Here is a 24,179-nt window from a genome sequence, read left to right as displayed (position 1 = left end):
GATATGTGCTGTATAGTAGAATATTAAAGCACATCCGTTTATTTTTCTGGTATAAAATGTTTCCTGGAATAACGACGCACACATGAACCTGATGCAGAGATGCAGAGAACTCCCTCCTCTGTGCCCAAGTATCATATAACAACTCATTAAAGGGGCCTGCCTGAAAAATGACAGTAAACCACCAGCTCACATGTCACTTCTTATGACACTGAAGCTCGCACAGAAAGTCAGACCACGGTGTTCTGTGCAGCATTTCATCAGGAAAATAAAATATAATCATAAACCACTTCTATCAGATATTAAATATATATTCACCTGTAATTTTTAAGGACTATTTTGTGTCCCTTGCACATTCTATCCCATGTATTTCTTTCTTGCGCTGGAGATTATTATAACACGTATTATAAATTTAAAGGGTTCCCACGTTTTAGTAGGAAGTTTAGATTAGATTATAAGGACGGAGAGAGCGTCTTGTGCCTCACCCAGCTCTCATATTTCACTACCTGCTTATATCTATTGCTTATTCATAACCTGGAACTCAACAGGTGTCACTGCTGGTTTGAATGTAGTAGTCTAAAGTGAAAACGCACTAGTTGAATACCATCGTTTCCTAGACGACAATCACATAGAATCTCAGGTTTATGGTTCATGACGCTGTTTGTAAACATCGTCTGGTTCCTAGAATCAAGTGGTGAGCCGGTGAACACATATGTGTAATGCAAAGTATCAGGTGATGAGGGAGGGAGACAGGCCACACCCTCCTGGGGGATCGTATACTGTGGGTAAACAGGAGCAGTCTCCACAGTCACAGCACTGACGACTGGTTGGGATGATCTCCACAACATCCAGCACTGCAGACATGGTTACCCAAGGAAAGCTCCAGATCACCACCATGGACAATGTTGAAGGTAATGTTTCTAAAGATTATTTTGAAGAATAATAGTATAATAATGATAATAGTAATAATAATTATAGTATTTAGCTCATTCTCTACATGTCTTCTGTGTTGTGGAAATATTTAATTAGATCCTGTCATGAGACCAGTTTTTTTCCATGTACTATCCTCTGACCAAATATATCACATATTAGATTATATGACAAAACTTTATCACGTATTATACCATGACAAATTTTTTTCTACACGTTTTCATATGACCTACTATACCATGACCAGATTTCATTGCATACTTTAATATGAACAAATATCATCACATGCTATACAATGACCAAAAACAAATTCACATCACATAATGCGCTATGACCTAGCCCTGACCGAAGCTCTAACCCTAACCCAAGCTCTAACCCTAACCCAAACCCACATACTATATTATGACTACATTTCACATCACATAATATACTATGACCTAACCATAACCCCAGCCCTAACCCAAACCCTATCTCTAACCCTAGCCCAAACCGAATCCCTAACCCTACCTCTAACCCAAACCCTAGCTCTAACCCTAACCCTGGCTCTAACCCTAACTCTGGCTCTAACCCTAACCCTAATCCTAACCCCAACCCCATCCCTAACCCTAATCCTAACCCCATCCCTAACCCTAGCTCTAACCCAAACTCTACCCCTGACCCTAACCCTAGCTCTAACCGTATCCCTAACCGTAACCCAAACCCTAGCTCTAACCCTAACCCTGGCTCTAACCCTACCTCTAACCCTGGCTTTAACCCTAACCCTAGCCCTAACCCTAGCTCAAACCCTAACCCTACCTCTAATGCTAACACTAGCTCTAACCCTAACCCTGGCTCTAACCCTACCTCTAACCCTAGTTCTAACCCTAACCCAGCCCTAAACCTAACCCTACCTCTAACCCTAACCCTAGCTCAAACCCTAACCCTACCTCTAATGCTAACACTAGCTCTAACCCTAACCCTGGCTCTAACCCTAACCCTACCTCTAACCCTAGTTTTAACCCTAACCCAGCCCTAAACCTAACCCTACCTCTAACCCTAACCCTAGCTCTAACCCTAACCCAGCCCTAAACCTAACCCTAGCTCTAACCCTAGCCCTAATCCTAACCCAAGATCAAACCCTAACCCTAGCTCTAACCTTAACCCACATACACTAGTCAACATTTGCTAGGGATCAGGACTATAACTTTGCTATATTCGGGGGTGTAATTCTGGAAACTTGACAGTTTATTTTCCCAGTGGAGTACAGCCTGCGGATGCGGATGGTGGCCATACACATTATTGACATCACACCGTATGTGTTTCAGAACATTCTGAGTGGTTTCAGTGAAAACAAAATTGGAAGAGTAATTGTTGTGAACTCTAATTTCTAGGGTTGTGTCACCCTTTTGAAAGTGCAATAAAAATTTATGTTTTTTTTTTTACCTTTTGGTCCATTTTTCTTTACATGACTAGCCAAAGTACACACATAATATATGAAGTCACCCAAAATATTATACAACATCAATTATTGTGCAAATATAAAACTGATCCCTAGCAAATGTTGACTAGTATACTATATCAGGGGTGGCCAACCCTGGTCCTGGAGAGCCACAATCCTGCATGTTTTAGATGTTTCCTACTTCCAACACACCTGATTCAAATGAAAAGCCTATCATCAAGCTCTGCAGAAGCCTGATAACGACCATCAGGTGTGCTGAAAGAGGGAAACATCTAAAACATGCTGGATTGTGGCTCTCCAGGACCAGGGTTGGCCACCCCTCTACTATATTATGACCACATTTCACATCACATAATATACTATGACCTAACCTGAACTGCTGCCCTAACCCTAACCCTAACCCTTATTCTAACCCTAACCCTAAACCTTCACCCTAGCCTTAACCCTTAAGCCAGCCCTAACCCTACCATGACCAAATTTCATCGCATATGGTACTATGACCACATTTCACATCACATATTATACTATGAACAAATTACTTTTAAGTACTATAGTACGACCAAATGTCATCACATGCTATACAATGACCAAAAACAAATTCACATCACATACTATATTATGACCACATTTCATAGAACATTATATTATGACTATGAAAGTACAATTCTCACTTTGTGCAGTAATTTACACCTGGTTTTTCTGCCTCTGTCCATAATAATATACATTATATAGAAAAAATGTCATTTAAAATTAACATTTATGTGCAACATAGTATAGCAAACTATTACCTGATCAAAACAAATTAACTTTAGCAAAAAAATGTCTCAGGTTTGAATGTTTGGGGTCGCCAGAAATTTGTGATGTTAAAATGGCAATAAAAAAGGCTGGAAACCACTGCCTTACCCTAGCCCTACCCTAGCCCTAACTCTGAATTATAACCATAACCCTAATCCGAACTCTAACCATAACCCTAATCCTAATCCTAACCCGATTCCTCTAACCCTAACCCTTTCTTTAACCCCTAACCTTTACCTTAACCCTAAGAACCCCGTTGCCTAACTCTAGCTCAAACTCTAACTGTAACCCTAACGCTAGTCCTAACTCTAACTTTGTTAATTTTATATCACATACAGTCTACTCTCGTTAAACCGCCCGCCGTTATACCGCCATTTTCGCTCACCGCCGACCAAAATCATTGCACAAAAATCCCCAATGCATTATTCCATTAGCTACCGCCATTTCCACCTATCGCCATCCGCCAGCCCAGTTCCATGCACAAACAACACTTATACCACTGATTTCCCGACCGTTATACCGCCAGCGTGATTGCCATCGAGTACACATAAATTTTAACAATGCACTGAAACAAACGCGCCAGACGCTGACAAGCGTCGACAAGCTACAAGTAGGTCTACGGAACGGCCACCGTTCATTTATCGCAGAACACTCAGTAGGTCAGGATGTCGGGAAGAGGACGTGGGATTAAGCCAAAGCCTCAAGATGATGGGGTGTCATTTCCCGACACGGTATAATAATGCTTAAAATTTTTCCCCACTTTAAATGATCCCTTACAACATAACAGAATCAAGATTTATTTAGAAACGCAATTAGAACGGGTTAACGGAGGCAGCATAGACATCACATAGTAAAGACATGCACATTATGGACGCAACCCGTTGTAACGCCATTTTCGCTATACCGCCAATTTGGCCGTGAACGGAAGTTGGCGGTATAACGAGAGTAGACTGTACTATACTCTGAGAATGTTTTTGCTAGTGTAGAAAATAAAATAATGTAAATAATGTAGAGGGATACACTATTTAGATAATGTAAATAATGTAGAGAGATACTCTGTTTGGAGAAGGCCCTGCACATGTTTTTTTTTTCCATGGAGAAGGCCCTGCACGTGCAAGTTTATGTAACTAATAGTAAACGATTTGGGATAGAAGGATTCTCTGCTGTTTGTCATATGAAGTTTAGTGACCAGCTGCAAACTTATGCATCTGATCTTAGAAGGTTTGTAACTCCTGGGCAGTGTGTCCAAGGCCACTGGCAGTACGCCCAGACCAACTAGTGGCTCATCTGGCACGTGTCTGGGCGTGTGACCGCTCAGCTGCACTACCTAATTGAGAAGAAACAAAAGAAGTGATAAGAAGACCAAAAATGACCTCGTGTGTATGCAGCAAGTAGGATAAACAACACGGATGTGCCTGACCAAAGATGGTTTTAATGGAGGGAGCTTCCGGGGGTGATAGAAACCATGGGAGGGTTTCTGCTAGTGGAAAAATACCCCGAACCTTCTAGAAGGATGGGAAAAAGGGTATAAAAGCTTGTGAATTCAGAACGTCGGCTCTTCTCCGGAGAACCGTCCCGTGTGTTTACTTTGTGTGCTTCATGAATAAACACATGTAAGGCTCTGAAGACTGACTGGCCCGGCTCATTTTTGATACATAAGTGTCTGTATCAGATCACCACTTAGGTATAGAGTATAGTTAAGTTAAATTTTTTAACTTCTATTAACCCTTTCATGCATGAATTTTGAGAAACTTAAGATTTATTTTCCTGACTGTTTCTATTCTTCTTTAGGCATGAAAAAAAAAAAACGCAGCGATTGAATTTTTTTATGAACCTATTTTTCATGGAAGTGCAAAAATTTCCACTCAGCTGGACACCATGAGTACATGTATTTACTGATATATTGTGTGAAAACTATGAAATGCATTTTTTTTTAATTGCTGCTAATCTGATGTTTTGTCACATTTTAACATACTATAATATTAGTTGTTATTACTCACTTTATGGAGATAATTTGCAAAAAAAAAAAAAAAAAAAAAAAAAAAAAAAACTTGTTTAAAAAAAACCCTGTTAATTACAGTCTCATAACAATAACAAGGAATTGATTTACACTCAAACATGTTACTGCGGATCGAGTTTATCAAGAACAGCAAAGTTACAGCAATGCTATGAATGTCAGTGTATGGGATGATGCATAAGTGCACACTGTGTTGGTTGATATGGAACTAAAACAATAAAATCCATGAATATACAAGAGAACAGCTGTAGAATAAATGTCCACTGTAGTGACCACTGTGCATGAAAGGGTTAAAATAGGACTTAGTATTCAGTTACAGTAAATTAGTGTCAGAATATAGTCTTCATCTGATTTTGACTGACGGGAAACTCCCACAACACTAGTATGACCAAATTTTACAGTTAACGTTCGTAAAGACAGCACAAACAGAAAAGGAAGTATTCGGTTTCAGGAAAACCTACCACTTTTTTTTGTTTTTGCTTTTTGCCGCTTGAAATTTTTGATGAAGCGTTAAACTTTTACAGGGTGGGGAAGCAAAATTTACAATGAACATTTAGTTGTTTTTATTCAGCAGGCACTACGTCAGTTGTTTTGAAACCAAACATATATTGATGTCATAATCATACCTAACACTATTATCCATACCTTTTCAGAAACTTTTGCCCATATGAGTAATCAGGAAAGCAAACGTCAAAGAGTGTGTGATTTGCTGAATGCACTCGTCACACCAAAGGAGATTTCAAAAATAGTAGGAGTGTCCATAAAGACTGTTTATAATGGAAAGAAGAGAATGACTATGAGCAAAACTATTACGAGAAAGTCTGGAAGATACTATTAAAGAAGAATGGGAGAAGTTGTCACCCCAATATTTGAGGAACACTTGCGCAAGTTTCAGGAAGCGTGTGAAGGCAGTTATTGAGAAAGAAGGAGGACACATAGAATAAAAACATTTTCTATTATGTACATTTTCTTGTGGCAAATAAATTCTCATGACTTTCAATAAACTAATTGGTCATACACTGTCTTTCAATCCCTGCCTCACAATATTGTAAATTTTGCTTCCCCACCCTGTAAGTACGTAATTATAGTTGAAATCAGCATTATCAAGAAAACAGCACTAATTTTACCAACTTTTTTTAAATAAACTTTTTTTTTTTTTTTTTAATAAATATGATAAATAAACCTTTCTGGTTTTAAGTATTTCAGAGGTTAGATTTATAAGTTAAAATGTGATCACATTTAAGGATGTCTGGCTTATTTCTACTAGGGTTGTTTTTGCAGTGTAGACAAGGGCAGTTCAAACATTACTCTTCCAGAAGGAAGCCTTACATTTACTGCGTCTGTAACTGTAGAGTCTCAGAGGTTTCTGGGATGTACCATCACTTAGTGTCAATGTGAACTGTGGTCAGTATGATGGTCTTTATGGGAACAAATGGATGCTGTTTCCTCCAGAGTACAGTGTGGACCAAAGAAGAAAACACAGTAGAAATGGCATTAGTGGCTTTAAGTCTACATTATAGAAGCTGTCGAACATTTCTTAAACTGATCCTGACTCATGTTCTATCAGCTATAGATGAATAAGGATTCTTAACATATGGGGAACTGAAGATCATAATATTCAGGCTTGCATTTTTCTTTTCTAACTAATATATTCAGATTTCTTGAATCTTTTAATTCTTTACTGCACAACAAAGGCTGAAATATCCAAATCTCTCCCTATCTGTATTTGATTAACTGTTTCTAAACATTTCAATAATTTTTCCTCACCCATTTATTGTAAAACATCTCCACTATCCTATGGAAGTAAATCTGTGTCATCAGATTTTGGATTATAAAAGACATTGAATTTGTAGCACTGAATTTTATTTATTTATTTATTTTTTGCACTGAAATTAAGTATCTAAATTTTTTTTTTTTTTTGCACTGAAATATCTGGATTTTTTTGCGCTGAAATTAAGTATCTGAACAATTTTTTTGCACTGAAATTAAGTATCAGATTTTTTTAAATTTTTTTTTGCACTGAAATTAAGTATCTAAACATTTTTATTTTGCACTGAAATTAAGTACATGAAATTTTTTTTTTGCACTGAAATTAAGTATCTGAATTTTTTTTTTTTGCACTTTTTGCACTGAAATTAAATATCTGAACTTTTTTTTTGCACTGAAATTAAGTATCTGAATTTTTTTTTACACTGAAATTAAGTATCTGAATTTTTTTGGGCACTGAAATTAAGTATCGGAATTTTTTTTTGCACTGAAATTAAGTATCGGAATTTTTTTTTGCGCTGAAATTAAGTATCTGAACATTTTTTTGCACTGAAATTAAATATCTGAACATTTTTTTGCACTGAAATTAAATATCTGATTTTTTTTTACACAGAAATTAAGAATCTGAATTTTTTTTGGCACTGACATTAAGTATCTGAATTTTTTTTTTGCACTTTTGCACTGAAATTAAATATCTGAACATTTTTTTGCACTGAAATTAAGTATCTGAATTTTTTTTTGCGCTGAAATTAAGTATCTGAATTTTTTTTTGCACTGAAATTAAGTATCTGAACATTTTTTTGCACTGAAATTAAATATCTGAACATTTTTTTGCACTGAAATTAAGTATCTGAATTGTCTCTGAATTCAACTATGTTCATAAATTTAGAATTTAAAAAATTCAGGTGCAAAAAATTCAGATACTTAATTTCAGTGCAAAAAAATTCAGTGATACAAATTAAGTGTCTTTTATAATTCAAAATCTGATGACAGAGATGTACTTCCATATATTCCAGCCATGTCTCATTTTTTGGAGTTGTAATTCTTTATTATTGGTCTCAGCTTAAGAATCACATCATCAAATAAATGGTCATTTATAATCATTTCCATTCTAAATATTAGAGGTTTAGAGATGGAAACACTGATAAATGTATATTTCTGCACTAATAAAGCCTGGAAAACAAGCAGAGAAATCCACATTTCTTCAATAAAATTACTTTTTGTGCAGCCCTATCCACACAGATAAACAAAGACAAACACTAGTGATGACATAACTTCAATGAGGCTTACACTGTCAGGGTGGGACAGCAAGGGCATATTCCCGAAATCCCCCCAATCCTCTGTTTTACATCATGTAAACTCAAGTTAGTGGCATGAAGAAAGAGAATGGTTAATCGATATGAACTCAGTTTGAGCTACATCGACCTGATAGTGGCTAGTGGCAGAATAATGGTCAGAGAACCAAAAACGGACATTCGTAAGACGATCAATATGAACTGGATTTTATCCCAATCAGCCTAAATTATTCTTGATTTATGTCCAAAAAACTGATTTTTCAACGAAAGCACTCCCATTTGGATGACTTAGAATCTGGGGCGCCGTAAGGGGAGGTGGGTTAAACATGACAAATTCATGGGGCCCAGCATTTCTGGGGGGCCCATAGAACAGTGGAGGGGGCCCAGTGGACACTGGTTAGAAGTTGTTAAAATTTCGTGTAAGGTCTGCTGTATAATAGAGGTATAGAAGCCGGGAGTCGGACGTTGAAAGCATGTAAAGTTTCACTTTCGCTTCACACCAGCGTTAGTTACCTTAGTTATGGACCACACCCCCACGCATATAACTGGTGCCCCCACCCATCCCCCAGCTCTGACAACTTGATAAGACACTGAATTTTCTAAAGGGCCCACATTAGGGATGCACCGATACCGATACGAGTATCATCATCGGCTCCGATACTCAGTGTGTGTACTCGTACTCGTAAAAGATATCCGATACAAATGCACCACATACGGCCGTGTGACATTCACAGTTCAGTGCAGCAGGTACATGGTGGTGGAATAATGTGTGGGGAGTGTGGAGATTTTTCAAAATAAATGACGGTGATAAAAGTAACGCTGACTGCAAGTAACGTTACAGACACAGACAGATACAGACGCAGCGTTCTGTCCGTCCTCTGCGAACATTCCATCCGTTTTCCAGGTGCTCGCGGATGCGTAAACAGAATGAGAATACCAGCTGGAGTATGGAACGGTGCGGACCGCTGCCAACAGACGTGAAAACGAAACTTATGACTCATTTCTCTTTTCTCTACCGGCTGAAGCTAAGCTGTTAAACCTTACCAGTGAAAACGCTGCAATTTTAGTATCACATTAGTGTTGCCTCCGTCATCTCCATGTTTGTTATTGCTGACTTTCTTCTTTTTCTCAAAAAAACTTTACTCTTCTTCATGGTATTTGTCCAGTATGGTTAATTCAGAGCAGCGCCCCCTGGTGGATTAATTGAGAAACGTTCATTCCAACACATTAAATGTCAGTAGCAGCACTTTGTTCCAGTCAGACTAATGACAACGACAATAAAGCACATTTACAAAAGGAACTAACAACTGGAATGGGATTATTAAGTACTTGTATCGGTACTCGGTATCGGCAAGTACTCAAATGTAAGTACTCGGTCTGGAAAAAAGTGGTATTGGTGCATCCCTAGCCCACATCGTTTAGCTTTCGTAGGGCCTTCCATTGCTAGCGGCACCCTAGCTTATAATACTCATGGAGAAGCTGAAATCGATAGAGTTCTTCCACTAGGAGTCCCCTATGTTGGCTATCAAGGGATAAGAATTCCAACCAAATCTGTCCTAGTTATCGCATTCACATGAAGGATATCCGGCAGTGGCGGTTGGGGTAAAAGCATTATATCCCCAAAACTCGATTTTGGGGCTATAATGACTGATATAATAATAATAATAATAATAATAATAATAATAATAATAATAATAATAAACACAGTATTTCCAGGCCTAAACTGACTGAAAAAGTAGAATATGGGACATTCCCTCGCTCTGACTCTCAAACCAAATGAGTGATCATTATATAAGCATTTTAAGGAAGATCTCACAACAGTTAAGCAGTGTTACCAAACACAGGTGTGACTCAGCTGGTTTTGGATGTTACCTGACCTCCCTCAGAGACTAATTACGTCAGTAGAGCCAAATGAGATGTGTGGCTCCAACACACAGATCACAAACCGTTTTTGTTGAGGTGTTGTCGCAGATGGATCATGTTACTGCTGTAAACATGGGCAGAAAACTACTACTACTACTACTACTACTACAACTACTACTACTACTACTACTACTACTACTACAACTACTACTACTGCTACTACTACTACTACTACTCCTGTCTAAATGCACATAAGTTTGGGTTCTACAGTGGGACTATGAAAAATATGATTAGATCAGTTGCAAATACAAGCATCTTTTCCACTTCATCCACAGATAAAAACTCAGGACGACTGGGATGTTTTGGCTGGTTGCTGGTCCTCGTATCCCTCTTATTTATTATTGTAACCTTCCCTCTCTCCATATTCATGTGTCTTAAGGTAGAGTATATTCTCAGTGGTGCACATCTCGTGTTATTTCCTGATCAACTTTCCACATTTAATGCATTGTATTTTTAGAAATTTCATGGTCAAGTCTGCACGTGACAAACTTATTAGTTTTAGGTTTGTTGAGGCATTTTCAGTGATCGTAGCATTGTTTAACTGTTTATGTAATCTGACATTTTCCCTTTGTAATCATGCAGATAGTGAACGAGTATGAGCGCGCCGTCATATTTCGACTCGGGAGGATCCTAGACAGGAAACCAAAAGGCCCAGGTATGTTTTGATTCAGTGTGATATTCATAACTGTAGCAACTGTGTAAAAAAAATGTAAGAAAACCCAGCTGTCCAAACCCAGTAGGTCTTCTTACTGAAAATTGAACATGTATATCTAGCTCAGTGTTTGACTATTTACCTTTTTAATCATATTAAACAAGAACTGATAAAGAAAGTAAAATGCAAAAGCCTTTTTGACAATTACAATCAGGATGTGTATTTCTTTGTAGGACTTTTCTTTGTCCTGCCATGCACTGATGCCTTTGTGAAAGTTGATCTGAGAACAGTTTCCTTTGACATCCCTCCACAAGAGGTCAGTTTTCTGATATTCTGATAGCATATTAAAGTGTGTGAATATACAGGAATGCCATGTAATCCCAAAAGAAAACTGATAAAAATGCATTGAAAGGAAAATATCGATGCAAAATAGGACGATAGAGCAGAGTAGTCCACTAGTCCAACATGAAAGACGGGAAAAAATTCTGAATGGTTTTACAGGTTTGGTCCAAAAACCAAATGTTTACATGTGTTCTAGTGCCCCCTTGTGATTTAATGTTAAACAGTAAAACAGCCAGTTCTGACACAATTGAATTTTAGATTAGATTAGATTCAACTTTACTGTCTTTGCGTGTCACAGGTACAAGACTAAGTCTAACCCAGGGGTCGGCAACCCTGGTCCTAGAGAGCCACTATCCTGCATGTTTTAGATGCGTCCCCCTTCCAGCACACCTGCTGGTCATTATCAGGCTTCTGCAGAGCTTGATGATAGGCTTATCATTTGTTTCAGGTGTGTTGGAAGAGGGATACATCTAAAACATGCAGGATAGTGGCTCTCTAGGACCAGGGTTGCCGACCCCTGGTCGAACCAGAATGTACATAAGATCTGAATATTAATATACTTAGCACCATTAAAAACGCACGGTCCAAACATGCGGTGTAATTTCCAGAAAACGATTCACTCAGGTGCCTATTTTGTATACGTTGTTCACGAGATGAGTAACACAGTTAACAGCTGTTTTTTTTTTTTTTTTTTCATTCCCAACACGTGCAACATCGGCATTTGGACTAATCCCTTAACCCTTTCATGCATAGGTCACTCCAGTGGACAGTTCTTCTCCAGCTGTTCTCTTGTATATTCATGGGTTTTGATGTTTTAGTTCCATATCAGCCAACACAGTGAACACTTACGCACCATCCCATACACTGACATTCATACTATTACTGTAACTTTGCTGTTCTTGATAAACCTGATCTGCAGTAACATGTTTAAGTATAAATCAATTGTTATTTGTTAAAGAAGGTTTTTCTTTTTTGCATATTATCTCCATGAAGTGAGTAATTACTAGCATTAGAATATGTTAAAATGTGAGAAGACATCAGATTAGCAGCATTAAAAATGTTTTTATATCATTGTTTTCATATCACTTTCTGATATTGGGTTTTAAACACGTTTCTTTACTTCAAAAATTAAATGCATGGACATTTTTGTAACTCCATAGAAAAAAAAAACTCGATCGCTTTGTTTTTTTCATGCCTAAGGAGGAATAATAACACTGAAGAAAAAAATCTTGACTAAGGTTCTCACAATTCATGCATGAAAGGGTTATTGTCGGACATTGAATTGAACCTGTTGTTCAGAGTCACACTTGACTGGTAACTTTAGGTGTGGTCAATAGCCGATATAAAGGCAGCAAAGAAAATGCCAAAATGTTTTTGCCAGCTCAAAATGCCACGACTTACGATACAAAAGAGAATGTGCCATTGGCATGTTACACGCAGGTGTGAGCTGTGGTGAAGTCGCTCGTCGTCTGTGCTGTGATCGCAGTACAATCAGCCATCTGAGTGCCAAGGAGCGTGAGACAGGCTCGGATTTCTCAGGACAGGATCATGAGACTTGACAGTTCCATGTGTCGTCGCTCCATTGCTTGTTTGGAAGCCAGAAGTGGACACACCCGATATTGAACACACGAAGAGCACAGACCTCTGTTAAGGCAGATCAGCCCCCCAATGATCAGGAATCATTTGTTCCTTGTGCCGGTATCAACATTCCCTGAAAATTTCATCAAAATCCTTCCATAACTTTTTGAATTTTCTAGCTGACAGACAAACAGACAAACAAAAATTCCAACCCCCCCGTCCCCCCTTCCCGATCACCACCAAAATCTAATCATTTGCTCCTTGTGCTAGTATCAATATTTCCTGAAAATTTCCTGAAAATCCATCTATAACTTTTTCAGTTATCTTGCTAACAGATAAACAAACCAAACAGACAAACCCCGATGAAAACATAACCTCTGCTGTTCCTTGGCGGAGGTAATGATGACACTTTCAATTTCTGAGTATCTGTATTAAGTGCATTTAATAAACATGTTAAGTTGATCACAATTTGTCCACAGTTCCATCTCTAATGACCAGTGCTTCCCTCTTAAATATTCACTACCAGTCAAAAGTTTGGAGTCACCTGGTTTTTCTTTATTTTCATGACTATTTACATTGTAGATTCTCACTGAAGGCATCAAAACTATGAATGAACACATATGGAATTATCTAGTTAAAAAAAGGTGTGACATAACTCAAAGTGTGTTTTACATTTTAGATCCTTCAAAATAGACACATTTTGCTTTTATTACTGCTTTACACATTCTTTGGCTCTCTCTCGATGAGCTTCATAAGGTAGTCGCCTGAAATGTTTTCCAAAAGTCTTAAAGGAGTTCCCAGTGATGCTGAGCACTTGTTGACCATCAGCGGTCCATCTCATGCCATTTAAATAAGAAGGTGAGTCCAAACTTTTAACTGGTAGTGTAAAGGTAACCCCAAATCAATTAATTTAATACATCTCCAAATATACATATCATTCTGACCCTTGCGTTTTTAATGGCGCTAAGTCTATAAGGTGAATGTAAACAGCATCAATATAATCTATACAGTAAATATGAAAATATGAATATGAATATGAATATGTAGGTGAATGCGAATATTTACAATACACAAGATGTAAAGTGCAAGAGAGTTCATGAAAGTGCAAGGATGAGGTTATGGGTCCTGAACCTGTTTGTTTTAGTCCAAAGGCTCCTGTAGCACCTCCCCCAAAGGCAGGACAGACAACAGACTGTGCCATTTATAAATATTAAGAATACTGAATCATGTAACAATTCTAGTCTACTAAATAAATGTGTTTTTACTGCTGCAGATTCTAACGAAAGACTCAGTGACAGTGGCTGTGGATGGAGTGGTTTACTTTAGGATAAACTGCCCCATCTCCTCTGTGGCGAACGTATCAAATGCACACTCATCGACTCGACTGTTGGCTCAAACCACTCTGAGAAATGTACTCGGTACTAAAAACCTGGCAGAACTCTTATCTGACCGGGAGGGCATATCGCTTAGCATGCAGGTGAGAATACATCCAGCTCCTGTTTAGTATTGGTGGATTGTTTCACTTCACGTAAGCTGTTTCTTGCACCGATGACTGCACGTGCTTCAATATTGATAGGAATCTCTGGATGAAGCCACTGATCCCTGGGGTATTAAGGTAGAGCGGGTCGAGATAAAGGATGTGAAGCTGCCCCAACAGCTGCAGAGAGCGATGGCGGCGGAGGCGGAGGCCAGCCGGGAAGCGAGGGCGAAGGTAAAGCTCAATATTAAAGGTGCAGGAGACTGACCAATTTTTCATCAGATCTGTTAAACCTCAGTTATAGCTTAAGTATCAAGAATCTGTAAGTCTTTCTGTGATTACTCACCTGAATCTCTTGCGTTACAGTGAACAATTTCAAAGTGCCATCCACCATAAACAAACCAAGTGTTTACAAACAGAGCCGGGAGGTAACTTGGGCATCTTCGGAATTTTGTCACGACGTGCATTGTGGGAAACGGAGGTTCACACAGCCGCCTAGCAGCAGCAGCGGCAGCAGTGTAACCATATGATATTATATGTATGAAACAAACTCGATGCGGAAATGGCTGAAATGCGGAAATGGCTGGAGGGATATGCATTGAGGGAAGGGAGCTCCTGCCGTTTCCGCGTCGTGTGTAGCAGCTGCGTGAACCTCCGTTTCCCACAATGCACGTCGTGACAAAATTCCGAAGATGCCCAAGTTACCTACTGGCTCTGTTTGTAAACAAATGGTTTGTTTATGGTGGCTGGCACTAAGAAATTGTTCACCGTGATGCAAGAGATTCAGGTGAGTAATCACAGAAAGACTTACAGATTTGTGATACTGAAGATATGACTGAGGTTTTACAGATCTGATGAAAAATTGGTCACGAAAGTCTCCCGCAGCTGAAGACAGGATGGAGTGGAGCCATGTGTGGAAACGATGTTGTTGTGTTTCAGATCATCGCTGCCGAGGGTGAAATGAAGGCGTCCCGGGCCCTGAAAGAGGCCTCTCTGGTGATTGCCGAGTCTCCGTCTGCGCTCCAGCTGCGTTACCTGCAGACCCTCAACACCATCGCAGCCGAGAAGAACTCCACCATCGTCTTCCCTCTGCCCATAGATATGATGCAGGCTTTTATGAACAGCAAGTGATTCATCTCATATTATTTATTTATTTATTTATTTATGAAGAGCTTATTCCAGGGGCAATTTGTACCAGTAAAGGTGCAATACATTTATAAGATTTGCATGCTCTTGTGTGCTTACATGATGTTTGCGTTGGGGACCTGTTGTTTGTTGATATTACATAACTCTGTTTCTAAGGACTGTCCTACTTCCACAACAACAACCTGTTCTCTGTTGCCTTTTCTGGCACTTTTGCCTTTGTTACAGGTTGTATACGAGGGAGCGTCAAAAAGTATGTGGAAAAGGACAATTTTAAGTTACAATGTTTATTTTTCAACATAATGCTCTGTCTAGGTCAGTGTTTCTCAATGGGGGCAGTACCGCTCACCCAGGGGGCATTGGGACATCTTCGGGGGGCGTTTGGAACGAGAAAGCTGAGAGGGGAGCGCTAAGGCACAAATGGGGGGCATTAGTCATTGTTGTATATTACAACATTATAGATCACGCACCCCCCCTCCCAGTGTAAGGAGCCTGTGTTCGACGTATACTCACATACATACATACTCCCACCTGGCCCCCCCACCCCATACCTCCGCAATGTAGTTTTTGGGGGGCGCCAGGTGGCCAATGATGAGGTGAGGGGGGCTTTACCTACTGAGCTATATAACCCACCATGTCCTCTGCAAACATATCCGTCGCATTACTTACAGAATAACGTAATTTTTTTTTCGTGGATAGGAAGGTTAGCAGGAGGCTCCTGATGCCGTAAGTGGGTGTTTGTTCAAAAAAGGTTGAGAAACACTGGTTTGGGTCAACACCCTTCTTCAAGCGCTGATACCAGCCTTCAAGTCCATCTGCGTAAAACTCAAGGTTCCAGTGGGGTCTTAAAAAGTCTTAAAAGTCTTGAATCTACTAATCTGTATTTGGTACCTTAAAAAAAGTCTTTAAAAAGTATTAAATTTGATATGGTAGGTCTTAAGTTATCTTGCCATAAACTTGTTTGCTGTATAGTGTTTAACCTCCTAAGACCCGGCTATGGGTTTTCTGTCCACATTTGTGGACAAGAGTTTCACAACTTTATACAAAAAAAAAAAAAAAAAGAAAACTGTCCACCACAAAGGACATTCTGCATCTGAAAAAAATGGTTGCATCATGATGTTTCCAATATAGGCACTTATTTAATAAAAAACCAAAAAAAGCTGGTACTTTGCTGACATTTCCTGGGTCTTAGGAGGTTAAATGTGTCTGGAAAATGTTGAAACTGCAAAAAAAAAGTAACGTTATTCTACTCAGTTCCACCCCAACAATTTATACTGAAATTAGGAACCAATTGTTGCTAGCTTTGCAGCCCCCGATGAGAAATGACTTACAACAGTGGGAATCAAGGTGTTGGAGTAAATACATTTTCCCAAATTCTAGCAGTCACAAATTTTTCCCAGTATGATTGTGAAATGGGCTTTCAATTCTGTTCTGAAAGTCTTAAATTCATCTTGTAGAAACCTGTAGGATCCCTGAAAACTGAGGGCCATGCAATTTAAACCATGTTAAAGCGATGGTTTTTTTCCACACACTTTTTGAAGTCCCCCTCATACAGTATATAACAGAAAGAGACAAGAAAGATGGGGGATGACATGTAGCAGATTTAGGCTGGAAGTTGTATCCAGGTCACTGTGATAAAGCCCATAGAAACATGGGCTAGAATTTAGAAAGTAACCTAGAAATGAGTCCACAAACATCAAATTCTATACTATTACAAATGCTACACTGACACTGTGGTTGTGTTTCCATCCACATCAGTATCCCGAATACTGCGGGGCTTTTGAAATATCACATTTTTATTTTTGCACATGGAAACACCTTTATCACCCTAGCTAGAGTACTCCAATAGTATCTGGAATACTATTATATTTCTACATCTTTGATTTGACCAGGGGATTACTGCGCAAGTGGTGTTTGATATAACATAGCTAGCATCACAAAAACAGTTTCGTATTTCAGAAATGACAAACACACACACATAGATCGTCTATAAAGCGTCAGAAATTAATGATGTTGATCTAACATGAACAGTACCAGGACATGACACTGCTGTTTAATGCTGTAAACATAATGAGTAACCAGGACTCTAATATTTATCGAGTAAACAGGGATATGAATATCCAGATTTCTCTGCGTTCCATATAAATGCCATATCCCAAACATGATCAAAACTGGGATGGGCCTGATCACCGTGGTACTAGTGTGCATGGAAACACAGTCACTGATACCCCTTGGGGTATAAAGGGGTATTATGAGGCTAGCTGGCAACATGCTAACTTCAATAGACATCTGGATTACTAACTGTACCTTTGAAATGTTAAAGCTGTTATATTGTCACACTCTGTTTATTTAAGGTAATTATTGAATGTTTTAAATATCACAAATTGCCCCTTTAATATTTCAGTGGTGCCTCTTTAATATTATTCTTACTAGTCTTATGTGTTTACTGCTGAAAATGTATAAATGGACAGAAAAGGCAGTAGGTTATATTTTTAAAGTTATATTGATGATAACTTGCACACTGTACATTGTTGTCTTATTGTGATTTAATACTCAAATACAAAGTGCAACATATACAGTATAGACATGTCTCATTAATGACCACAATTTCAACCAGCTAAGCTACAGTTGCAGTTCTGGAGGAGGACAAATAAATAAATAACTAAAAGCTGGAAATGTTTAAAAAAAAAAAAAAAAACACACACACAACCTCATAAAGACATGCTTTCATATAAACATATCCAGAGTCTGATTTTCTGAAATACTGAACATAATCTTTACAACTCAAGTCCTGTAAACAATCAACTGAAGCTACATGAAACACCAACCTTCAGACATTGGATGTTAAGTTGTAAACAAAACCTCTTAGTTTAGCGTCAAACAAACATTCAGTAAATGAGTACAAGGTCATGTCCACAGGACACAGAGGCATTAAGTGCAATCAGAGTACCTGATGGAGAGAAATATCACTTCCATTACCTTTCAGAACACAGTAAAACCTGCTAATGACCAAGTTAATGCATTCAGCTTGTCCTCACAGTAAATGCAAATGCAGATTTCAGATGTATAATGTCTGGGAGAGCTGATTATTAGTTTATTATACTAAAGCAATATTTCACTGTTATTATGCCTCTATATATTTTCTGACTGCACTATGCATTTTAAAATATTTATACATATTCTGTATATTCAAATACTTTTATACAAAGATTATCTTGGACGGACAATTGAGCTGAGTGGTGTAAACATTAGCATTAAAAAAAACAAAGAAACAAAAAACAATATGACTGTTTCTGACTCCTTATTCTTCTGGAGACCTGAGATCATTCTCATCACTGAGAATTGAGGTAAAAGTAACTGATTTTCATAACTGTCATGTATATTTTGCAAGTTTTCAATTTTTTTTATCAAGGCATTTTTTTTTTTTTGACAAAGGTCAATTGCAGTTAAAAATGTTTGATTATAGTGTTTCATGTATGTCGATAAAATTCAGGCCACCGGAGAAAAAAACTCAGCTGCAGGAAACAACCATTTCAAGGAAACTGCAGGAAATACAGTAGAGCACTGAAAATTCAATTGGTTTTGTTAAAAGTTCATTGTGTGATATTTAGTGGTTTCTCAAGGTGAAGTTATAGTTTGAAAAAAAATCGCACAGAACTCCCTCATTGGTGTCGATAATTGTTACATCCCTTCTGTGTTTTTTTTAATCAAGGGGCAACGTGATATTATAAATTGCGTACAGATAACACGCCACTTTTAATTGGTGTTTTTTGAACTTAATTCAATTTTAATAATGACATTTTTGTAATACCAGGTGATTTCATGTATAGAACGTCTTTGAACCACAAGAATGTCAATAATTCTCACCGACAGGCCACTTTTAATTGGTGTGTTATCTGTATGCGTTATAAGCTTTCTGCATGTATGTTCACGCCGCGTCAAATACTACGTGATTAGCGGGTTGGGGTTAGCGGTTACGTATATGTAAACCGGAGATCTTTGCGTACATTGACACACAATCAAATGACGTTGATTAACACGCGAAAGGATGAAAATGCATATGTATAGCAACGCCAAATACCTTAAGAACTGGCGTGACATACAGTGCGATTTCATGAGATCAGTCTGTAAGGGGATAATAACCAGTCACACCGTAGAAACATGGCAACTCCACGAATAGCTCCCTCTGCAGGTTAAAATGACTCATCCTAAGTAAACGTTTGCACCTAATAATCACTAATGAAAACATTTCTGCAGTTACACACTGGATGTTCGAACTCTACAAATGCAACACAATAAACACGCTTTTGCATTTGTTCGAGTCAAAAGCAGAACTCCGACCTCTGCACCATATATGGATGGTTTTTGCAGCAGTTGATTCCACATATGTGGCAGCTACAGTACATGGTGAATTGCTTTGTTTATTTTCACTTTGGTGTTTTTTTTTTGTTTTTTTTTACACATCCTGCACATTTTGTTTGAAGGTGAGGGGCTCAATGTCACAAAAAAATGAAGGATTAATCTTTGACATGAACTTATTAATCACTTGGTTTATAGTTCGTACACCGCTCTGTTAGAAGTAAGAGGCGACTCGGCCTTTTGCCCTTGATTCTATGTGTCATACTACAGGTAAACCCAAAGGTAAGTATAACTGGAAGACGGAACATGCTGACCAGACTGTTTTTTTTTTTTGTTATTTTTGTTTTTTACAAATTGGAATTCATAATAAAGTCGCACTGAGTTGGCAGTTCAATGGATTTCTGAGAGGTTTTTTGTAACCGTACATTTCAGGTCGTCGCTGATATCCAGCTGTTTGAGGAGATTGACGGATGGATGATTGAGGTTAGATGGCTGCGGAGTCATTCGTACACTCCTGATACGTGAAACACTTCGTAGGTAAACATGCCCCGGAGTGGAATCCACATGTCTAGAGAAAATTACTGTAGGTAGTTTTGTGATTTTACTCAAACGACTGGCTGTGCCTTGATAGACGTTGCTGGTGGGAGAGAATGGACGACAAAGGCGCTTCTTGTGTTCCCGTTGTGTTATGTCCCCTACATCCATCATCCTGAGCGCTGCATTAGAAGGTGGAGATGCAGATGGAGACAAATACATGGAAATGAGGCACCGTGACTCTGATCTTGCTCTCCGAAGTCTACTAGGACCAGATCTTTCATCCACTGCAGCACCGTTTGGGTGGGTGTTAATGTAGAGTACAAAAAGCACAGGGCAGAGAATTCCCTTTTTAATAATTATTCATGTCACAGACTGAAATTCCTGGGTTATGACTTTGAAAATGCATCAGAACGACGATGCAGAGGAACGAATTATTGAAGAACATTCAACAGTAAGTTCAAAAAAAAAAAAAAACAAAAAACCAAAAACCATCAGTGCTTGTGAAACACTATGCCACGAAACAGAAAGCGTTTAATCCGAGAGGTTCCGTTGAGTCTCATTGATGGTAGGAGTGTGGACGGGCGGGGGAGCCCGGTCCGGAGGCGGGCCGGTGGATGGGGGACGAGGTCGGGGACATGTGAGGGCTCAGCTCGCCGGTCTGGAGACGCCACAGCAGCTCCTCGTTGGTGCGACTCAGACGCTTCTTCTCGTTGCTCTCCTTTTCCACGTGCACTTGCAAGTTGGCGTTCTCCTCGGAGAGTTGCCTGAGGCGCAAGAGTGGCACGAAACGATAAAATTATAATTAACTTTTAAAACTTTTCACAGAACAAAGTCAGGAGTTTCCAGCAGCAAGGTCATAGATAGAAAAAAAAAGGAAAAACAAAGTGGATTCATTTATTGAATATTAACAGTTGTCTCTTCATGTGCAGAAAATAGGTTAAACTACAAAGATACATTCAGCATCACAGATATACTGTATTAATAGAATATAGTAGAATAACAGACTATATTAACCCTTAAAGACCTGAACAGCTGCCTGAGATCAACAGCATCTACTGATCTGAAATGTTTAATAACTTCTGAACAATTAATCCCATTAAGGCATTAAAAAAAATTCAAGTAAAATGCAATTTTTCATCTTTTTAATAGGATCAAATATATTATATTTAGATGTTTGGAGGTTCCATATTTCATTAGCCTCATAGCATAATCACCTAAATCATATTATATTATATTAGATATCTGTGTAACTTTACTCTCCTAACACTGCTGCTTCATTTTCAAAATATGACTTTTTTTGGGCAATTACGCTATGCTAACGGTATGGGAAAACTGTCATTTTCTGCAACACTGATTCAATAGTAGAACCTGTGTAAACTCACAAATGACAGTGGTAGTAGATGATGTATTTTGCTGGAAAAATAAAGTCAATCATTTGTTTTTTTGCTCAATTTAATCCTCAAAAGTAGGGATGTCAAACTTATTTTAGTTCAGGGGCCACATACAACTCAACATGATTTCAAACAGGCCTGACCAGTAAAACTATAGCATAATAACCCATAAATAATAACTCCAAATTTGTCTGTTTTAGCGCAAAAAACGTAAAATTACGTTATGACAATGTTTACATTTATAAACTATCCTTGAACAAAACTGTGAATAACCTGAACAACCATGAACCTGAAATTTCTAAATAAAAATAACATTACAACTTAATCATAGTGGATCTAGAAAGACACAAAACATTTAGTAACAGGCACTTGGAATTGGAAAATATAGTATTTAACTTTATGATGAAAACAACTTGTCAAGACTCAATGACACCCTTGTCTTCTGTACAATTTTTGGACTTCACATGCCTTCACATCCCTTTGAAAAAAACAAACAAAAAAAACTTCAAATTCCAAACTTCAATCGTGCAAATAGAGAAAACCTTTAGCTGTTTCTCAGAAGTGACAGAAAAGTTGCGATTAAAATCATGGATTGTGATTGTACTAAAAAAAAAATGTGCTAAAACATTTTGACCTATAATTAAAAGTAATGCTGCGTTGGATTTACTGTAGAGCGCAGACCACAAATACAGTCACAGAAAAAATTATTAGCCCATCAAAAGTCATAAAAAATGGTTATGCAATCCAGTACTAACTCCTGTGTGTATCATGTGACTAAAACAGACAGAAAAGAAAACATGGAATGCCTAAAAGTACTGTTTTTGTCAGTACAATGCCATAGATATTGATGTAAGAACTGAAGTGATTTTGGTTATTATCAAGAAAACATGGAAAACGGATAGATATCAGCTCTGAAATTAAACTACTATGAGCTATTTTTGTTGTTATCATTATATTTGTCCAAACTAATGTACCTTTAGTTGTACCAGGCATTAAAATGAAGAAGAAATTGAAGAAACAAGGGTAGTCTAGTAATTTTTTCCACGACTGTATCACGAAAGCTTGGGGGCTAATTTCATTACAAACAGCTCCAATTTAGATAATAAAGGGTAGGTTTAAAAACCAGGGGTAATGGTTTTAATAACATTATTGCACTGCCTTCTAACGCTGCCTGAATATGCTCCTGCTGCTTATTACGACTAGATATTGAAGCTGTTTTACATTTTTACTGAAGCGGTTTAGACCTGAACTGACCTGGACACGGCGAGGTTCTTGTCTATACGTTCCCTCAGGTCCTCATTCTGCTGCTGTAACACCTGCAGTCTCTCCTCCAGGTAAACATTCTTTTCAGCCTGCTCAAAAACACAGAGGAAAAGGTGTATAACATTACATTATTTCAATAATCAACAGAAATACAGACTATAGGCGATATTTAACGCTAACGTCCTACGCCTTTTCAGACATAAAATATTGTTAAAGCTATCTGTCTGTCTGTCTGTCTGTCAATGAAAACCTATTGATTAAAGACTTAAACAAGTGGTACAACAAACCCCGCCCCTCGCACATGTTGTAGCTTATTTTGGCATCGATCCAGCTGATGTCATCATGTCTATGCGTATGGTGATGTCAGCATATCAGCTGCCTCTATATATGTGCCAAGTTTGACGTAAATTGAAACAAAAGTGACGTTTTTATAGATATTTGACATTTCGGCCATTATGAGTAAACAGGAGAAAAAAACATATTTTAAAAATTCTTAAGAAACTTGAACTGTGACTTACTTTTCCAAAAATGTAATGACATCTATTCTGCATCACTGGCAATCTATAAACCCAATTTGATATGAATTCAAAGAATAGTTTTGCTGCTACAGACATTTGAAATCTCGCCCAATTATAAGTAAATGGGGGAAAAAAACTATTTTAAAAAATTCATAAAAAATTTGAACTTTGACCTATTTTTCCCAAAAATATAATGAGATCTATTCTGGGTCAATGGCAAACTATAAACCCAATTTGGTATGAATTTAACCAATAGTTTTGCTGCTACATTGTTAACAAACAAACAAACTGAACCAAAAACTACACCCCTTGCCTCCCCTTCAGGCGGGGGGGTGGGGTAATAATGTGTTTCCATAATACAGGGTGTCCCATAAGTCTCCATACATGGGAGACATAATACATTCCATACATACAGGGTGGGGAAGCAAAATTTACAATATTTTGAGGCAGGGATTGAAAGACAGTGTATGACCAATTAGTTTATTGAAAGTCATGAGAATTTATTTGCCACAAGAAAATTTGCATAATAGAAAATGTTTTTATTCTATGTGTCCTCCTTCTTTCTCAATAACTGCCTTCACACGCTTCCTGAAACTTGCGCAAGTGTTCCTCAAATATTCGGGTGACAACTTCTCCCATTCTTCTTTAATAGTATCTTCCAGACTTTCTCCTAATAGTTTTGCTCATAGTCATTCTCTTCTTTCCATTCTAAACAGTCTTTATGGACACTCCAACTATTTTTGAAATCTCCTTTGGT

At 38.1% G+C, this 24,179-nt stretch overlaps 2 protein-coding genes across 2 annotated transcripts in view; one reads left to right on the top strand and one right to left on the bottom strand.

Moving 5' to 3' along the window:
- The first annotated feature begins 707 nt into the window (after positions 1 to 707).
- Positions 708 to 15,545, top strand: stoml3a (stomatin (EPB72)-like 3a). The gene is made up of 7 exons (XM_030152528.1): positions 708 to 908; positions 10,438 to 10,541; positions 10,745 to 10,817; positions 11,048 to 11,130; positions 14,008 to 14,211; positions 14,311 to 14,445; positions 15,151 to 15,545. Exons 1-7 carry the CDS (start codon positions 830 to 832, stop codon positions 15,340 to 15,342), a joined length of 870 nt encoding a protein of 289 aa, XP_030008388.1. The 5' UTR covers positions 708 to 829; the 3' UTR covers positions 15,343 to 15,545.
- A 4,217-nt stretch (positions 15,546 to 19,762) lies between these two features.
- Positions 19,763 to 24,179, bottom strand: part of mtus2b (microtubule associated tumor suppressor candidate 2b) — a 93,252-nt gene continuing 88,835 nt past the window's right edge. Inside the window, exons 14-15 of the mRNA XM_030153023.1 lie at positions 22,896 to 22,993; positions 19,763 to 21,014 (exon numbers count right to left, since the gene is read on the bottom strand). Of these exons, the coding sequence (XP_030008883.1) occupies positions 20,807 to 21,014; positions 22,896 to 22,993 (306 nt within the window). The 3' untranslated portion in view covers positions 19,763 to 20,806. The remainder of the gene's footprint in view (positions 21,015 to 22,895; positions 22,994 to 24,179) is intronic.

The sequence above is a fragment of the Sphaeramia orbicularis genome, chromosome 13 (assembly GCF_902148855.1).
Source record: "Sphaeramia orbicularis chromosome 13, fSphaOr1.1, whole genome shotgun sequence".
Taxonomy (NCBI): Eukaryota; Metazoa; Chordata; class Actinopteri; order Kurtiformes; family Apogonidae; genus Sphaeramia; species Sphaeramia orbicularis.
The sequence above is the reverse complement of the archived record's forward strand: the minus strand, read 5'-3'. Positions and strand labels throughout refer to the sequence as shown.

Bases quoted from the DNA above. Each gene is read 5' to 3' on its own strand.
- stoml3a (XM_030152528.1), top strand. From the start codon at position 830: ATGATCTCCACAACATCCAGCACTGCAGACATGGTTACCCAAGGAAAG. The intron at 909-10,437 runs GTAATGTTTCTA...CTTCATCCACAG, and splicing joins CACCATGGACAATGTTGAAG to ATAAAAACTCAGGACGACTG. The intron at 10,818-11,047 runs GTATGTTTTGAT...ATTTCTTTGTAG, and splicing joins CAGGAAACCAAAAGGCCCAG to GACTTTTCTTTGTCCTGCCA.